This window comes from Nycticebus coucang, chromosome 7, assembly GCF_027406575.1.
Source record: "Nycticebus coucang isolate mNycCou1 chromosome 7, mNycCou1.pri, whole genome shotgun sequence".
In the NCBI taxonomy this organism is placed as follows: Eukaryota; Metazoa; Chordata; class Mammalia; order Primates; family Lorisidae; genus Nycticebus; species Nycticebus coucang.
Window position 1 is genome coordinate 3,170,903 of NC_069786.1, and position 17,765 is coordinate 3,188,667.

The 17,765-nt window shown below is 38.4% G+C and overlaps 1 protein-coding gene across 2 annotated transcripts in view; it reads left to right on the forward strand.

The window, feature by feature from the left end:
* Positions 1-17,765, forward strand: part of CSMD1 (CUB and Sushi multiple domains 1) — a 1,787,407-nt gene that overhangs the window by 885,126 nt on the left and 884,516 nt on the right. For both annotated transcript variants that reach the window (XM_053598050.1, XM_053598051.1), the window contains exon 4: positions 9,226-9,420. In XM_053598050.1, coding sequence (XP_053454025.1) covers positions 9,226-9,420 — 195 coding nt within the window. The remainder of the gene's footprint in view (positions 1-9,225; positions 9,421-17,765) is intronic.

The window sequence follows — 17,765 nt, forward strand, 5'->3', positions numbered from 1 at the left end:
CTAAAAAATAATAACAATAATAATAATAATATTACAGAACCATTATTTTGAATTTTAGACAGTTTTCCATACAGGATTCTGATATATTTTGATTTGTATCCCTCGGGTGTATATTTTTTAAGCAATATATGATATACGTATGTGTGTGTTTTTGAGCATGGCATGAGGATCCTACTTTAAAAAAATTCCATAAAGCAATGCCCAGATTCTGAAAGAAAATGCACGGATGATGAGGATGCAAAAAAGCATCCCTTATAATGTATAAAAATGACTTTAATGTATGTAATTTAGTATTGTATTTTATAGGTCACTCGCGTTCACATATTTTATTTTACTCTTTGGATCTTACAGTGATTGCTTTGAGCGCTGAGTTCTCTATTTAAATTATTTCTGCTGCAATCCATGTCCTAAAGGTAATTTGCTCCTTTTTTTAAGTTGCCACTAATAGCATGAGTATTCCTGAGTTTGATTCATTCTAAAAAATTGCTCTCTGCCTGAGCTGGTAACTGCAGAAGCTGCCTACCAGGCCACATGCTGCCTTTGGAACTGGGTCTGTGCTCATGTTCAGAGTGGCACCAGCACCCTGCCTGGTCGGGCTGCTCCGAGCCACTTATGTTCCACCTGCTGTGGCTACTATCCATTGATTAGCACTAATGCCGCCCCTTTTCACATTATAGTGCCCTTGAAACATTTTGTCTGCTCATATCATGTACAATTGATACTTTTTTTGCCTTTCATCCCTGCAAGGATAGCCTTCCTTTAGTATATGTGGAGGAAAAAAAAGAAAAGAAAAAAGAAGCTTTGTGTTACTTCTGCTTCTAAACTACTTCTTGTGCTGGCTGCCTGCCACATTCTCACCTCCGTTGGCCCTGGGTACTCCACGTGCCCCGTGGCCCGTCCACCCTCTGTGGCCCAGCTGCAGAAGTGAAGGACGTTGCAAAGTGAAGGCCATTCTCAATTTCTCCCTTTGGCCTTCATACAATATCCTGGGCACAAAGCTATTTTGTGATAGTTTTTTCCATAAACCGAAGGTTTACGGTATAATTACAACATAATAAATAAAAACACCTCCATGAACTAGATGTGAACTATGGTTATTCTCAGAGTCTGTGGGGAAGTGTTTGAAGATTAACTTTTCCTGACAGGAGCTGGCAGCTGGCCGCTGCTGGCCAAGACTCTCTGCAGTGCAGGCCGTGCTGTGTGCGGGTGGCTACGCTGGGCTGCTTTGATCTTGGATGTGGGCAAGGCTGAAGGACCAGCCCAGATCAAGAGCCCTTGTAGGACTGGGCAAAGCCCTTGACTCCCTGTGCTTTATTTTCTCTTTCTGCCCTTTTCCGCTTCCTTCCTGACCCTGTGTGACCTCCTCCCTCCAAATATCCCTGCCTGTCAGTTCCCAGGGAACGGGCTGCCACCTTTCTCAATTTACAGGAGAGGAAATTGAAACCCAAATTCAGTTATGCTTCCAGTGACTCAGCTCTCCCGCGGTGGGATCACAGGCAGAACAAAGTTTCCTAATCCCAACCCTTCTCGTCCTCCCTCCCTTACGAGCAGCTGCTGGTCCCAGAGGTGGGACCCTACAGGTGGATTGAAATGAGCCCTTTTATGATAAAGTTATTAGAGTTTGGAATGTCAAAAAATTAAATGAGATTGACTTAAGCTTACATAGAAACAGTGTCCTGCCAGCCTAGACTGGTAAAAAACACCTGCAGCATCTGTTTTTAAAGTGTGCATTAATTTTCAAAGATGCTCTTTGATTTTCCTTTGCTGTGTATGTATGCATTCTTTAATTTGTAGGAATAAGTTTTCAGAAAGGTGCCAGAAGTAGTATTCATTTTAGACAATTACTGTTGTGCAGATTCCTAAACTTTTAAGATGAGCAAGTTCATCTCAACTTTCCTCTTGTTTTTATGGTTAGGATGAGAAAAGTGTAAGCCCCAAAATGTATCACAGCAGGGACAAATAATGGCCAAGAAAGAACGGGAACTTAGGTTTCCTGATTATTCAGTCTGTGTTTTTCTATGAAACTTCCCATTTTCTAAACATTTGCATTTAAAAGCACTTTAACTTTATTGACACAACTGTGAGGGTTTGGTGGAAATACACGTGTTACGGGTTTATACAGATACAGGGTCACTTCCATCATCTCAACCAGGTTGCTCAACCTCCCTAGGTCCTTCTTTGTATTTAAAAATGAAGTAATGTCATCTCATTTTGAATCCTATTGGGGTGATTAGAGACAGTGTATGCAAAGCATTTGAGTTTTGAAACAGAAGCTCAGCAAATGATTTTATTATTTTTAAGGTAAATCTGTCATTTGGAGCACTATAACAAGTGTGTATTGTCACTCACGGACGGGCTGTAGAATTAGGAAGTGCTTGCGGCCTTCTGTAATTCCAGTCTGACCATCTCTACATTGCTTGCCCCTTGGATTCAGGCTGTATATGCCAATGTGTTTTCTCTAAAACGCCCTCTAGGGATGTCGTGCCTTCATAGTTTTGAATATGCTGCTTGCCTGCATGAAGACGAGTCGTCGGCTGGTCTGCTTTACAGGAACTGTATGAAGAGAATGTATTTTCTATGTGCATGCACACTTCTTCTTAGCATCTTAGCTCTTTATACAAGACTGCCCTGACCCGGGAGACGCTACATTTACCTGTCTGCTGCCTCCCAAACCATGAGCCTTCTGCATGGTAGGATCTGCGACTTGCTGGTGTTCAACCTGGTCACTCAGAACAGGTTGGAATGCAGGGAGGATTTCTTGGGAGAAGAATGTGTGACACACACTTGCATTCTTCTTAAACAGCCTTACTGAAGAACACTAACTACTCTCCATTTTTTCTTCCTTTGGATTTGTTCACCGTCCTTTCTTAGTTTCTCATGGTACAGGCTTAGGTCATTTCTTTGAGAGCTTTTTCCTTTTATAACATAAACACTCTATGTTATAAATTTCCATCTAACCATAGCTCTTAATAAACCCCACATCTTTGATAAATGATTTCATAATTTTTATCTAGGTCAAATATTTTGTAATATTTCTTACGATGTCTACTTTAATCATTACTTAACTAGACGTTGAGTGATGATGTTGTTCAAGCTCTCTGTATCCTGACTCATTCTTAGTATACAGGTGCGTTCAGTTATTTAGAGACTAGTATGGACATTTCCAGCTATTATTTAATTTTGTCTGTTTCCCCATGCAGCTCTATCAGTGTTTGCTTCAAGTATTTTGAAGATTTTTATTAGACATACAAATTTTTAGGATTATTATACCCATATGGATAAATTTACCTTTATCATTATTAATAATCCTCCTTATCCCTGAAAATATTATTCCCATTAAAACCTTTGGTGTGTGATGTTGACATGGCCATTCAATGGCACAGATGTTCTTTTGATGAATGTTAACATGATATATCTTTTCCCATTATTTTAATTGTATCTGTTTGAGTGTATGTAAAGTATATCTCCTGAAGGCAACATGACATTTGGATTTATTTTTTATCAAATCTGACAATCCCTGCCTTTTAATTGGTATGTTCATATCATTTACAACTAATATGATGATGTGTAGGGTTGTGTTTTATTTTATCACCTTGCTATTTACTGAGTATTTATCATTCTCATTGTTTTTTCCTCTCTCTGGTTTCCTTTTGGTTAATTGAGGTTTTGTTTTTTAATTCATTTTACCTTCTTTGCTATCTTATTAGAAAAATTTTTGGCTTTGTTCTTTTACTGCTGACTTCCCAGTGTAAATTATCTATCTTTAGCTTATCACAGTTTACTGCAACATTATACTTCTGATTTATTATGTTACATTACTTCACCTATTGTGTACAACAGATACAACAGTAAACTTTCATTTCTGTCTACCTAAATGCTATTTTCTAATTTCTATAACTTTTGAGTATGTTATAAACCCAAAATTATATTATTATTTTGACTTTAAACAGCTAATTATAATTAACCAGATTTTAAAAATAAAATACATATTTGCCTATGCTATCATTTCTGGCTATACATTCTTTCTTCTATCATTTTCCTTCTGCTTGAGTTTTTAATATTTTTTGTGGTGTGGGAATACTGATGAGGAACTTTCGGTTTTTACATGTCTGGAGGTTTTGCTATAAAATGTGCTTTTGAAGGATGTTTTTGCTGCATAAACAATTTTAGATTGTCTTTTTTTTTTAAATTCTTTTTGTACTTCATAGATCATGCTTGATGTTTTCTCATTGCACTGTCTCTAATGCTTAATCCACCCCCCCGAGGCATAACTTTTCTTCTCTGTTTATAATCCCCCACCTACCACCCACTGAGGGATGGCTTTAAGATTTTCTTTCCTCACTGCATTTAGGCGATTTGATTTTGATATGTGTGGGATAATGCTCTTCATGTTTCTTTCATTTTAGGTTTATTTCTTTTATCTATGGGTTCACAGTTTTAATAAATCTGGACTTTTTCTTTTTCTTTTCTTCTTTCTGTTTTCCCCTTCAAGAACTTCAAAGATTTCAAGAACATTCATATCTGGCTGCTGGGAGTTCACTGATACTTATTATATAAGAAAATAATATAATTCTTTTATTATTTAGAAATCTTGTTCCCCCTTCTATGTATTATTTTGGCTAGCTTCTGTTGCTACATCACTAATATTAGTATATTCACTAATCTTTTCTCCTGCTCTATCTCTTCTGCCTTTAATTATGTCTGTTGAATTTTTTATGTCAAACATTACAGTTTTCAATTCTTAAATATTTAATATATGTCTTTATACACCCTCATGTTTCCAATTAGCAAGTTTAATCATTTTACCTTCTTGAACACATAGAATGCAATTATATTAACAGCTTTAATGTTGGTATATACTTATTCAATCATCTCTATTCCTTTCTGGTTCATTTCCGATTAATGAACTTTTCTCCTCATTGTGGATTGGATGTTTTTTTTTTTATCCTTTGCTTGCTTGATGAGTTATTATTAGGAGCCAGACAGTGTGTATGTGTGTGTGTGTGTATTGTAGGTATATAATTTTTATTTTTGTTTTTCAGTGTGGTTAAAATCTTTGAAACATTTTGATCCCCATCGATGCTGTGTTCTGAGGCTGATTGCAAGTTGCTTCTGCCTAAGTCGTAGATACTTACTTTGCCATTTACCTCTTTCTGTCGTAGTTTTGCAGTGATATATATTTGGATTAATTTCAGTAGTGTTTGAGTAGCAAATGCCCAGATACTCCTTGTTCTCATATAGTGAAGCTAAGAACATCTCTCCTCTCATATAAAGATATAAGACCATGTGAGTGTCAAACTACTGAAGTCAAAATGTAACACCACATTAATTTCACAATTTATGATTGCAAATATTTTTTATACTTCTCAGAAGTCATTTTAATAGTGGAAATCATTTTGCAATAGCATTTTTGTGTTCACTTGTCAAAACCTTTGAATTCTTTCCAATTGCTATTCAAAACCTTCTGAAAGATTTAGACCTTTACAGTCTAAAGGTTTCAGATGCGTTTTTCAGTGTTTTTTTTGGCTTGTTTTGACTTTGTTGCACAGTGTGTCCTACAGCATTTCTGCTATGATATAAATTTACCTGGAGAGCTTAAAACTTTTTAAAAAAACATATAATAGTTTTGCCCTCTTTTCTATCAGTGGAAATGTCATACCTCTCTCAAATCCATTATCAAAGCTCCCTGGAGAACGTTGCAGATCGGACGGTACTTTATCACTATTAGTTCTTTTGATGCTGCCAACATTTTCATAAGAAAGACGGTTTCTTATATGGGTCCCATGTGGATATTCTGGATACACCATGTGCAAATCCTACCACCAATACTGGACAGCTGTGTGGAATAGAAGTTCCTTAATTACCCCGTGTCACGATTTCTCTGTAAAACAGGGATCATAATAGCATTTAGCTCATAGACACTATAAATGCACATAAACCACTTAGAACTATGTCTAGCACATAGTCCACGTATAAGTATTACCCATGATTACATGAGAGCAGAAGTGATGAAGTAAAATTAATATTACTAAATAAAAAACTCAGATCTCCTTTACATTTTTATGACATTCTTCACTCCGATACATTTCTAACAAAAAATTGTGTCTGTCCTTGGGACATGTTAAAAATCTGTATACACTAGAAATTATACTTTTCCCTAAAATGTGCAAGGTGCTTTAGAATTGGCAAAATAATTTAAAAGTTACTGACTTACATGTAGCACGTAATCTGTACCAACTGCCCTGCTAATTGTTTTACTTGAATTGTCTCATTTATATGTTTTACAACAAACCCATGATTCATTTTCATTCCTCTTTTGAAGACAGGGGAATTGAGATTGAAGTAATTTGTCTGACATTATATGATTGATTTCTCAGGCAGAAATATAAGCATGACACCACAAACCACAGTTCTGTATACTTTTCTATAAATGCCAGCTACAATTACTTTCCCATTTGAAAATCATCTTCCCATTCCAACGTGGCTAAACCTTGCCCTTATTTACCTGTCAATCATTTCCTTTTTGAGTTCTTACCAAGCACCTGCTGCTTCTCGTGGCAATGATATTTATAAGGCAGTTCTCCCCCCACCCCCACAATAACACCACTTTGAAAATGGAAGGCATTAAATAACTTCAGCCTACTGAGAAATCCTCCTTACTTTGTTCCGGAGACGCTGCCTCAGCAGCCTCTTGTTTTACAGATTAGCCAGGAGCCAGAGAGTCAGCAGAGAGAATGTCAGGTTTCAAGATTTAAAAATCTGACTGTGAGTGTTCCTGAAAATTATATTGCCAGATTTGTCTAATCCTTCCAAATCCAGGAGAGGGAGTAGAGTGAAGAACTTTCAGTAGCAAATAGTCCAAAAGCAAACACATTTACTGTTGTTGGTTTACATATCCGGTGCCGTATGTCATGTGGATATTTGAAGTTCTATTTCCTTAAGCTGCCGGGAGACTACAGGAAAAGCAAAGTGTGAACAAGGAGTCCAACAGAAAGCCTAAGGGACCCAGTTTTCAAATAAACACACCTAGGAAATCTCATCAGTTGTACACACGCTCTTAGAACCGCGGCTACTCCTTTGATAAATTTCAGACTTCCTGCTTTGATAGCCCTTTGTTTCATTTCGTAATGAATATTAATGCTGTATTTTATTGTGGTGTCAGATTTTCACTTTTCTTTTGGAAGGATAGTTAATGCAGCAGCCATTTAATCATTTACACAGGTGGGTTAAAGATTTGATGTGATAGCCCAATTGGGTGGCTGAATTGAGACCATATGTACTTGCCAAATTAAAAAGGGTTACGGAGGGAATGTTCCTGTGCATAATTAGAATGGCAGCCTACATTTCAATCCCTGGTGTGCAAGCTTGGCTTCCCAAGGCCTAGTGGAAACCTGCCAGGACAGGAAACAACTGTGCCCAGAGCTCCTTTCAAGAAATCTTTTCACATCACCAACTGTCTGCACTGGGTGCAGAATTCCCAGCACCTAAATAAGAATTTCTTTCTTGAAGCATCTATGGGAAAGAGTGCAGATCGCTAAAGAATGAATTCAAGAGAATTGAAAGTAGAGTTCAAGTCAATTCAATACGTATTTACTAAATACTAAATGTGTACTAGTCACTGTGGGCGACACAAAGAGACATTCACAACCTCGGGGGAAACTGCTTAAAACTGTAGTTAAAATGAAATGGGCAGAAATGACATCACATTGCGTTTATTTGATGTTAAGTTAGTTTTTCTCAGGCTTGGGAATTTTATATGTTGTCAGTTTTTATGTATCTGAGCCATAAGTGTTTGCATAGACCTACAATCACTTCCACTAATGTTTTATAATTTATAGGCATTTTGGTAATTTTTAGATGAAATTGCTAATGATTTGTAACATTACGTCCATTGTTTTGTTATTTGCAACTAGAAAAAATATTCTAATTTATTCTCAATTATTTCTGTTTACTTGGTTACATTGTTCACATTAGAATTTGAACAAGAATATTTTTAGAGAAAATTGGTTCCAAAGAATTTAAAAAGTAAAGAAAATTAGTTCAAAATAAAAATCTTCAATTCTTAAATTATGAATTTGTAGCTCTGGGCTTCTACCCTACATAACTTTAAATTTTAAAAGGCAGTTTGAATCACTTTTTCCCCATTGCTAAGATTTCCTTTAGGCCTCTGCTACCTGTTTGCCTCTTTTACTAAGTGTGGAATAAAGCAACTAAATTGTAGATTATTAACTGATTCAATGTTTCCAAAACGATATTTTCTTTGATTAATTTTTGAAAAACTTTTCTTTTTTTTTTACTATTCCCACCAAGCTTATAAGCTATGTGACTTAGTTATTATAAATGTATGTAGGGTAATATGTGACCTATCTTATATTATCAAGTACTACACACTGTACATAATTGTTTGTGCAGGTGTCTGTATGACAGGAGGTTTGGTTACACAGCGTCCCCCCACACAGTTAAGTAATGTTTTGTGCTACCATCTCGTGTTGGCTGTGACGTCACTAGACACTGGGAGCTTTTCAGCACCATTACAACCTCATGGACCCCTGTCATAGCACACGAGGTTCATTTTGTTAACAAAGACACCGCGATGCTCCATGTGACTGTCGGTCAATGATCCTTGTGCACAGGGGTCAATCATTATCTGTGCCACAGCTAATTTGTTTTCAATTTCTTGCTGTTTTTGACAGAAAAATGTACAGAAAAGTTGTATAGGTTAAGTTCAATCTTCTTTAGTTTAAGCGTTTGTCCATCAAACCTTGAACGTTGAATAACGTCAGTATCAGGCCCCGTCCTAGTGCTGGAGGCAGAAGAATAAACCTGGCTTGTGTATCCACTCAGGCTGGGTTTCTGATACCACGTTTTCAGATCTCTGCATCCTGCTGTATGATCTGGCTGACCCCTGCAAGAACACATAGAATCTCCCCACTAAAAACCATAATCCAGACATTATCTGGAACCCTGAATCTAAGCAGAACTGTGTTGGTCTTACTTAACATGATGAATTTATTTACCCATAGTAATGTTTTATAAAAGCACCATGTTGCAGATATTCTAAAACCGGAAGGTGTTTTCTCAGTTTAGTTATTAGGCACAATTGAAAAGAACATCTACAGATTTCATAATTTTTGATGTTCAAAACTGACGCCTGTTTTGTGATATAAATGGATCGCAATAGAAAATTTAACTTTGTTTCCCTCACTTCTTTTTTCCTTCCAACAGTTTTACCTAGCCACACATGTGGAAATCCTGGAGAAATATTAAAAGGAGTGCTCCATGGAACAAGATTCAACATAGGAGACAAAATCCGATACACCTGCCTCTCTGGCTACGTCTTGGAAGGTCACGCCACCCTGACCTGCATTGTCAGCCCTGGGAATGGTGCATCATGGGACTTCCCAGCTCCTTTTTGCAGAGGTAGAGTATGGCCACTGTGTGATGTTGTGCTGGCACCTGTGCTAAGGAAACAGTGTGGGGCTGATAGTACAAAGGTTTCCACTTAAATGGAAAGAGAACATGTTGGGGCTTGGTCTTGACTGTTTCACTCATCTGTTCCCCAAAGTCATATTATGGATTATGTAAGAACCATGACTGGACCCTGTGAACTCAGTGAGAAGTTTGGGCCTTATTTTGTCTCCCCAATAGCCCCAATTTTCTTCATTCTCCTTCACCCGCTTTATATGGACTCTTGACGACTTTGATCACCTCTTGTCATTGGTTTGATGTGGCTGTGTGTGTCTTTCATGATTTGATAGTTCCTGTTTAATCCTTGTCAAAACTTACAAATCACCTGTGATAATTAAATGTTTATTTTTTGAGAACACTTTCCACACTCTTAGGCCTCTGAAATGAGTTGCTCGCAACCTGGGCCCTGTTCCAGGTGTTCACCATCGTGACTCGGAGCAAAATTAGAATTCCTTCAGCAGAAGCAACACCGTATTCAAATTGTTCCTCTATCCTAGAGAAATTCTGTGGCGACTGTTTCCTACCACAAGCATCCATTAGTCTTCTTCAAAGGCTCATTTCCTCTGCATCTTGCTAAAATCTATTATATTTCTCTCCATGCCTTCTTTTTGCTATTCAGTATTTTTCATCTTGCAGTTTTCAAAACAGTGGCGTCCTCCACGTTTACGACTATGTCCCAATTCCCTGGCTTTCTATGAACTCCTGTGTTCTAATCGGCCGAATTTAAGGTCACAACACGACTGCTCCTTGGACATCCTAAATACCCCCTTTCTTTTCTTCCTTATTCCTACTACTGTTTCCATGTCCTTCCCATCCACTCTGGGTAGAATATAAGTTGAATCTGCCTTTGTCCTCTACATTATTTATTGAAACCTTTAGATCTAAAGGTGTGCCAATTTTTTTTTTCATTTCAAATTGTGTTTCACGTATCTCCTTCTCCCTCCCACTCTACTATTCCAGTTATTTTATTTTCCATCTCACTCAGACTGGCTACAAGTTTTTTAATGGGCTCTGTGTCTAGATTCCTGGCCACCATCCTACATTCTGCTCCCAAATTATACTCCCAAGACCTCCTCTTTATTATAATCATTCTTCTCTCAGCCAAACCACTTAAGTGACTCAGCAAGAATGAAGCGCAAACCCTCCACCTTAGCTATCCAGGAACCCTCTTACCTGGTGTAACTAAATCGCACAGTTCCATCCGCTAGTGTGACAGATACAAATTGTAGCCATCCCTCTGGAGCACGGGGCTGCGCTGAGGCCGCCCTGCCCTGGCTCGCCTGGGGACTGTGAGCTTCTGGGTTCCTGGACATCACACTGCCAGCTTGAAGTCTGCCCTTGTCAGACCAGGCGCCCCAGAAAACACTGCAAAGCAGGTTCTCAGTTTTTTATTTTTTTTTATTAAATCATAGCTGTGTACATTGATATAATCATGGGGCATCATTCACTAGCTTCACAGACCGTTTACCAAGTTTCACATATACCCTTGTAAGATGCACCACTGGTGTAATCCCACCAATCCCCCTCCCTCTACCCACCTCCCCCCTCCCTCCCCTCCCTTTCCCCCTTCCCCCTGTTCTTAGGTTGTAACTGGGTTATAGCTTTCGTGTGAAAACCGTAAATTAGTTTCATAGTAGGGCTGAGTATATTGGGTACTTTTTCTTCCATTCTTGAGATACTTTACTAAGAAGAATATGTTCCAGCTCCATCCATATAAACATGAAAGAGGTAAAGTCTCCATCTTTCTTTAAGGCTGCATAATATTCCATGGTGTACATATACCACAATTTATTAATCCATTCATGGATCGGTGGGCACTTGGGCTTCTTCCATGACTTAGCAATTATGAATTGGGCTGCAATAAACATTCTGGTACAAATATCTTTGTTATTTTCCGAAGAGCTGCCTTCCCAGCCCCCAATTCCAGGCCACATCCTAGGCATTTGCTGACAGTAGTGTTACTACGCAGATTCCCCTTTTATCTCCTTAGGGACATACATCTTACCTGTTTATCAAGTTCAGACTTAAGTCCAGTTTCAGTTATTTGTTGCCATTGCAACCCAGTTTTAAACTTACTTGACCGAGGGAGCCCTTCTGTCTAGAGCATTCATCTGTGTTCACATTTCGTATTTTAACCCCATGTCTTCACGACGCTAGTCCGTAATTTCCCAGGGGAAGATCATATGGAGCCATTGAGGCTGGGAGGTGTCTGTATTCTTAGCTCAATCCATGAATATTTCTCTTCACTTTTGTAACACTTTTCTGTTTATCCTTGTCCCAGTGTTTTTTTTTTTTGTTGTTGTTGTTGTTGTTGTTTGTTTGTTTTTTTGCAGTTTTTTTTTTTTTTTTTTGCGGGGGCTGGGTTTGAACCCACCACCTCTGGTATATGGGGCCAGGGCCCTACTCCTTGAGCCACAGGCACCGCCCTGTTTTTGTTTTTGTTTTTTCTTTTTTCTTAATTGGAGGGTCTTTACTACTTCCACAACTATTTACGGAGTTAAATTTGGCATAACAATCAGCTAAACATCTTTTCTGTTCCATCCCCATTTTTTAAAAATCTCAACTGGAGCAAGTTGCTTTGTTATAACAAAGATTTTTCTTCTATATAGTAGATTATTAAATTTACATTTACATTTTTCTTTTTCAATACTTGGTCTAATAAGACGTCAAAAGTCAATAAATTAGATATAATTAATTTATGAAACCATTTTAAAAGACACAATATAAATTCTCATTGATTTAGGTAACTGGATCATAAAGAATAATTGCTTCAATTCTTATAAATGTGCATAATGTGTATAAATTTCCATGAAAGACATACATTTCAGCAATCTGGGGGTGAGATAATTTTTAAAAATGAAATAAGCCTATTTCCTGCTTTCCCAAAGTTCTAGTTATTGAGGTCCATAAATGGCTTGAAGAGTCTTCTGAACATTGTTGCTAACAGTAACACCACCATATTATTTTACAATGATCTTTTACCAGTATTACAAACATTTACATTTTTTTCAGACTGTCCGTATTTCACCTGAAAACAACACCTAACACCACATGATATGTATGTCATATATATAGCTATGCATTCCTCTTTAAAAAAATACTTTGTCATTATGCAGTTAACATAACATAAAATAAAGTGGGAAACCAGTCCACTTTGTTTAAAATGGTAATTTAAATAGGAGACAAGTATCAAATTGATTTCTCTTCAAGAATGAGAGCTCAGATTCCCTACCTTCCCCCGCGGGTATCATCTGTCAGTGTTTTCTCACTTATTCTTGATATTTTCAACTTCCTATGTTTATCTTTCTTAATTTCACTTTATTCATTATATATTATTCTGTTGTCTCTGCTGGCCTTGAAAGGATTCACTGTTTCATTATGTACAGGTATGACGTCTGTCTCAGGAAGAAAAATATAAAAAAAGGCAAAGAAAGAAAAAGGTAGTTTCAAAAAAGATGTTTTAGTTCATCATTGAAATGCCTTCTTCATTTCTTTATGTTTCTTCTGCTTTATTATTAAATCATAAATTATTAAATCAGAATGTCAGGGGCCAGGATAGTTCATAAACTACTTTGAGCTACAGGATACTGGAGGAAAAGAAAGTTTGAGATCCAAAGGAAAAGGTATTCTTCTAGAATGGAAAATTTAAAAAGCAGGCCACTGCCTCTGATCTCAAGATCAGTGTTGACTTAGAGATTAAGTTCTTTGCATCTGGCTCTTAATCAGGGTCCCTCACCTGCTCCATCTGGTTGGCCGAGGAAGGAAAGGGTCTAGGTTGTCACAGGAGGGTCCTCAGTACAGGGATCACTGGGTTGTCACAGGAGGATCCTCTGCACAGGGGTCCCTGGGTTGTCACAGGAGGGTCCTCTTCACAGGGGTCCCTGGGTTGTCACAGGAGGGTCCTCTTCACAGGGGTCCCTGGGTTGTCATAGGAGGGTCTTCTGCACAGGGGTCTCTGGGTTGTCATGGGAGGGCCCTCTGCACAGGGGTGCTCTTCCCTGCACACCTCTTCCTTTGGTTAGAGTTCAGCCATGAGGCCACTTTTCCTTGCAAACAAAGCCTTCCGGGAAATGGAACCCTTGGTGGACTCTGGAAGAAGTAAAAACAGATTGGTGAAGGATTGGCACATTTTTGTCACAATTATCTTTTATTTGTCCTGAAATTTTGAATTGTCTTTATTTTCCTCTGATGATGAATAAAACTTTTGCATTCATCACAACAATCCAGATATCTTCTCCTTGTTTAACTATTTGAATTCTTGCTATGATTGACCCTAAGCTTCTTTCTGAAGGTCATGGACTCATTTCTATTACTTAGCATTAATTACTTGCTATTTGGAAAGCAGTCATTTTTCTGTCACTACTGAAGTTTCCTTGGCATGTTGTCCCTTCCCCCTGACCCCGTTTTCCCCAAATCTTCCATCTGCCTCTTCCTGACCCCCTCCCCCCACAATGGTTTCTAGGCCAAAGCAGTACCTTGGAGACCTCCCTTACTAGCCCACTTGGTCTGACACCAGTTCCTAAACGTGTTTTTGTTTCTCTTAGTTCGGTGACATATTTTGCTTCTTTAAAATACTAATTTCAAAATCCAACTTTTTAAACAGCAATGCTACATGTCAATGTGAAATATCTCTAGTTCAAATTCTCATCAGCCCCGTATGCTTGTGGCTACTGTGCTGGACAGCTCAGACTCAGCACATGGAGGGATTTTAATTATTTTCTTCTAGACTCATTGTTGGTTTGTGTAGACCTGGGATGCTGAGAGTGTGTTTCATTTTATCTACTTTCTCTACTTGTGATGTAGAGTTTAATATACAGTTGCAGTTTAATACCAAAGACTGATAAGAAAATGGGTCTGAAATACACGACTCTATTCCAGAATACAACTGGAATTTGATCTAAATAGGATCAGAGAGAAGAGTATATTTTGAATCAGTTTAGGCAAAAGATAAGAGTGAGATAGCTCTTGATTAATCCAATTAGTTTTCTCAAAAGAAATCTCATTTAAAGCCTATGTTAGTTTTGGAAGAAATGACATCAGGACCTGATGAAAGAAGATGGCTGAAGACTAAAAAAGATGGAGATGTGCTGGGGAGGGAGCAGGAGGTGGGAGAGCTCTGTGCACCTGAAGAGTCACAAAAGCATAAAGTGGGGCGAGTCTAGACCGGGGGAGGTGTGGGCTGTGACTGTCAGAAAGTCAGGGCCCTTTTCAGACTTCTTCTTCATCTTTACAATGCACACGCCTGACCTAAGGCCTTCACATGACCAGAAAGTGGAGACATGTACCTGAAACACCTCTGCATGCATAATCCACAGAAAAAGAAAATATTTTAGAAATGACAAAGAAATGTCATGCTCAGTGTCAGTATGAGGTTTAAGTGAAATGCTGCACTTTGCAAAGGCTTGAACACTCTCAGAAGGCGAGCAAAGCGTAAGTCCAGTGTAGCACCTTGATCAGCCACCCTGTGGTGCTGCCCGGGCCAATGCTCACTCCACCAATCAGGGATTCTGTCTCTGGTCAATTTATTTGATCTCTCTGGTCTCAGTTCTTACCTGTGTAGAAGGATCTACTTGATAGGTCTGTTGTAATGCCCATGTGAGTTAACCCAGGCAAAATGTTGAGTCAGGAGCCTGACACATACAGAAATTCTAAAATTCCAGCAATTATAATGACTGTTTCTAGCTCCCCTTCCTCCTGATCTTGAAAGCATCTTCTTTTTTTTTTTTTTTTTTTTATTGTTTGGGATTCATTGAGGGTATTAGAAACCAGGTTACACTGATTGCATTTGTTAGGCAAAGTCCCTCTTACAATTGTGGCTTGCTCCCAAAAGGTGTGTCACACACTGAGACCCCACTCCCCCTTCCGTCTCTTAGCTCTTCCTGTCCCTTCCCCACCTCCTGATAGTGGAACTAAGTGCTGTCACCAAATGGTAAACAATGTGAACTACATATTGTAGTTATTGGTAGCACTGAAGTAAAGAGATTTCAGAAATCATTAACATTCTTTGGGATAAAAAATTACAAGGCTAAAGATAAACTGAATGTGTAGAGACTCAGGCAAAAGGCAAAATAGGTGCCTAATGAAAGGCAGGTCTGTGTAGGAATGGGTCATTTTATTTTACATGCCACTATTTGGACTGAAATACTGAGACAAAATTATACATGCAATATGTGAATGTATACAAATATGCATATGAATAACAAGACCTCCTATGGACATATAGATTTGGCAAAAATCCAGATAGAGATAACTTCTAGCAAATGGAGTAGCACCTATATTAAAGTGTTAGAAATCACAGCTTCGTCACAATCGCAGATTTTGAGAAAAAAGCATAGGGGTTAAACATACAGCAACCAAATGGTAGACACTGTTTATATGCACTGTATATTCTTGTTGTTAATTTCACAGTAACCCTACAAGTTATATATTATCATTATTCCTGTTATTTAGAGAAGGAGTCTCATGTGCAGAGGAATTAAGTGATTCTGCCACACAGGGTACATAGGAGGAGGGGAAACCTAGCCCAGGAAACACAGTGGCCTCTGTAGCAAACCACCTGTTCCCTTCTTATTTATGAAAACTGTTAAGTATTTTTAAAATATCCTTCCTTAGAACTGGGGAAAAAACATCTTCTGAACTTGAATCAAAGAAACATTTTCTTCTTGAGAAATGCATGCTTGAACCCTGAAGCATCTGGGGAGAGATTCAGGGAGAGGCAGAGAGAAGGCTGGCTGCCTGGAGATGCTTCACCATCAGGGCAGAAGCACCTGTGTCCACCTGCAGAGGTGGACGTCCTGCTCCCTCCCTCCCTCCCTGGGCTCCACCTGCAGAGGTGGATGTGCTCTACCCACCCCCCCTTCCTCTGTACACATTGCGGGTGTCATTGTGTTAACACACCTGCAGGCCACTTGGGGATTGTGTGCCTTGAAAGGAGAAGAGCAACGGCAGTAAGAAGACCTGTGATCACTGCAAATGGTTTGAGCTGAGCAGTGATTGAAATGGAGCCAGTGATAATCCTGAACCCCATAAGACCCATGTTGAAACCTGAAAGATCAAAATCCCCAAAATATAGTGCTATGAAAGAATTTAACATATATATAAATGACATTCATTTCCATTTTAGAAGAAAATTTAGTAAGAAAATGACAACACCAGCCTTTACACACTGAAATAAGCCATAATAATATGCATATTTTTTGCTGGAATAAAGACTTAAGTTTACTAAGGACAGTTGCACAGGTAAAAGAAATAGGAGCAGATGGATAATAGTCATAAAGAAGCAGGTCATAAAGGAAAGTGTATAAACACATCTCACTGTGTGCTTTATAACTGTGCTCAGCTGAAATACCATGACGAACAACTTAAGTCTTTTGATGAAATCTCCTGAAGAACTGGAAGGAGAGGAGGCACCCGGGTCACTACTGCTATTCAGCATAACAACGGAAGCCCCAGCCAGAGCAATCAGGAGAGACAAGAACTAAGGGGCATCTGGGAGGGCGAAACTACTCCTGTTTGCTCCTGATATAATATTATATCTAGAAAACCCTAAAGATTCCACCAAATGCCTCCCATAATAGACAAATAAATTCAATAAAGTCTTAGGTTACCAAATTGTTGATATCAATCAAAAACCACAGGATATGCTGTTGCCCACCAAACCCAGATCTCAAGAAATTTTATCTCTAACAGATGTAAAAAGAGGATATCTCTTTATTTATAGAGGAAGGTTCACTATTTTTATGTACACACACAACGTTTACACAGAGTCAACAATCTGATACTACACATTTGTGGAGTCAAATTTGCAAAAAAAAAAAAAAATGCATAAAATAATATATTTAGAATTCTCTAAAAGTCTCTATACAATTCATACCCGAAATATTGGAAATGATGTAAAGATGGAATGCATAGCACAGCAAATAGTAAAAATTAATTCGGACAATTGAAAATGATAAAGAAAAAAAAGAACGTGAAAAAAGAAAACAAGTAATAAATCCCCCCAAAGGGAAAGAAAATTGAGCGTATGAGAAAATACGTTGCAGGGATAGACTACGGGCCGTTGTACAGAGGCTGTCTACAGAGCTGGGTGACTCCCCAGATTATTAACCACGCACACAGTTCCTGAGCCACCATGAATAACTGCTTGATCTCTTTAGCAGGTGGCTCTCCTTAGAGAGAACGTTCACATTCTGTTTCCACATTGTGCTGCTCTTTCTCAAATTCTTCCATGATTTCTGCGATTGTGATTTTCAAGAGTTTAGGCATTAAATTAGGGGTCTTCAAACTGTGGCTCGCGG